The following is a 993-nucleotide window of genomic DNA, read 5'->3' as shown; positions in this document are numbered from 1 at the left end:
TTCAATTGTTATTTATCATGTACTATCATAGAGTAAGTTTTGGCATAAAGATTGAAATTGTTTTCCTACTTTGGCCATCACATTCATATTTACAGCCATATGTTGTTATATTACACAGTATCACATAAAGAAAATGCTAATCTTGCAAGTATTGCTTCCAGATACAGTGCTCTGAAGTTCCCAGGTGCTACAGAGAACATAGCTGTGTGTGAACAGCTGCTCAATGGCCTGGCAAACAGTGGGATTAAAGTGAGGGAAGGCTTGGAGTTTTCCCCACCTGTGAGTACAGTGGAAAAACAAAGACTCAAAGACCTCTGCAAAACACGGCTGGGCTGGCAGCTTGATGTGTAAGTGTGGCAGTCTTACAAATTACTAATGTAGATAAAGCGTTTAATTTCACTGGTTCATTTAGATGATTGTAAAGGTAGATTACGCTTGAATGGGGCAACATGGACTTGTTTAAAGATTTCTATGCCTCAGGTATTATACTAATTGTTACATTTTTGTTTGGCACAGGTTGGAGGAGGAGGATATTTGGACAATTTGGTGGTCTCGGAATAGGGGATGAGCGTGATTGGCAGGCCAGATGTTTTAGAAGTTTGTACAAATCCATTTTGTAAAAAACATATTCCACTTTTAAGAGATATATTTACAGTTACACAATTATTTTAAATGTTTATAGTAATAGCAATTTCCTAGTGTTTCTTTTGTTTTTAGCAGATGAGATAATCTTTGTGATGTTAATCAGAATTTTTTGTAAAAAAAAAAAAGAGTTGAATACTGTATACATATATTATTATGTGAAGGGGTGATTTTTATATTATATCATGTTTGTCGATTATTTAAAGGAGAAAAAGAACACTGTGTTTAAATGGATCCCTACGGTCTTTCTTCCCCCTATACAGGGGGAAGAAAGACTAATAGACAGAGAGACAGTGAATTATTCAATTACATATCATCACAACTAAAAAACATGATGATAAGCAGCTTGAT

At 34.8% G+C, this 993-nt stretch overlaps 1 protein-coding gene across 1 annotated transcript in view; it reads left to right on the top strand.

Annotated features, from left to right (window-relative positions):
* Nucleotides 1–617, top strand: part of LOC119591537 — a 7,958-nt gene extending 7,341 nt beyond the window's left edge. Inside the window, 2 exon segments of the mRNA XM_037940287.1 lie at nucleotides 162–347; nucleotides 517–617. Of these exon segments, the coding sequence (XP_037796215.1) occupies nucleotides 162–347; nucleotides 517–568 (238 nt within the window). The 3' untranslated portion in view covers nucleotides 569–617.
* Nucleotides 618–993: the final 376 nt, after the last annotated feature.

This window comes from Penaeus monodon, chromosome 28 (assembly GCF_015228065.2).
Source record: "Penaeus monodon isolate SGIC_2016 chromosome 28, NSTDA_Pmon_1, whole genome shotgun sequence".
NCBI classification, from domain to species: domain Eukaryota; kingdom Metazoa; phylum Arthropoda; class Malacostraca; order Decapoda; family Penaeidae; genus Penaeus; species Penaeus monodon.
This window is presented reverse-complemented; position numbering and strand designations above follow the sequence as displayed.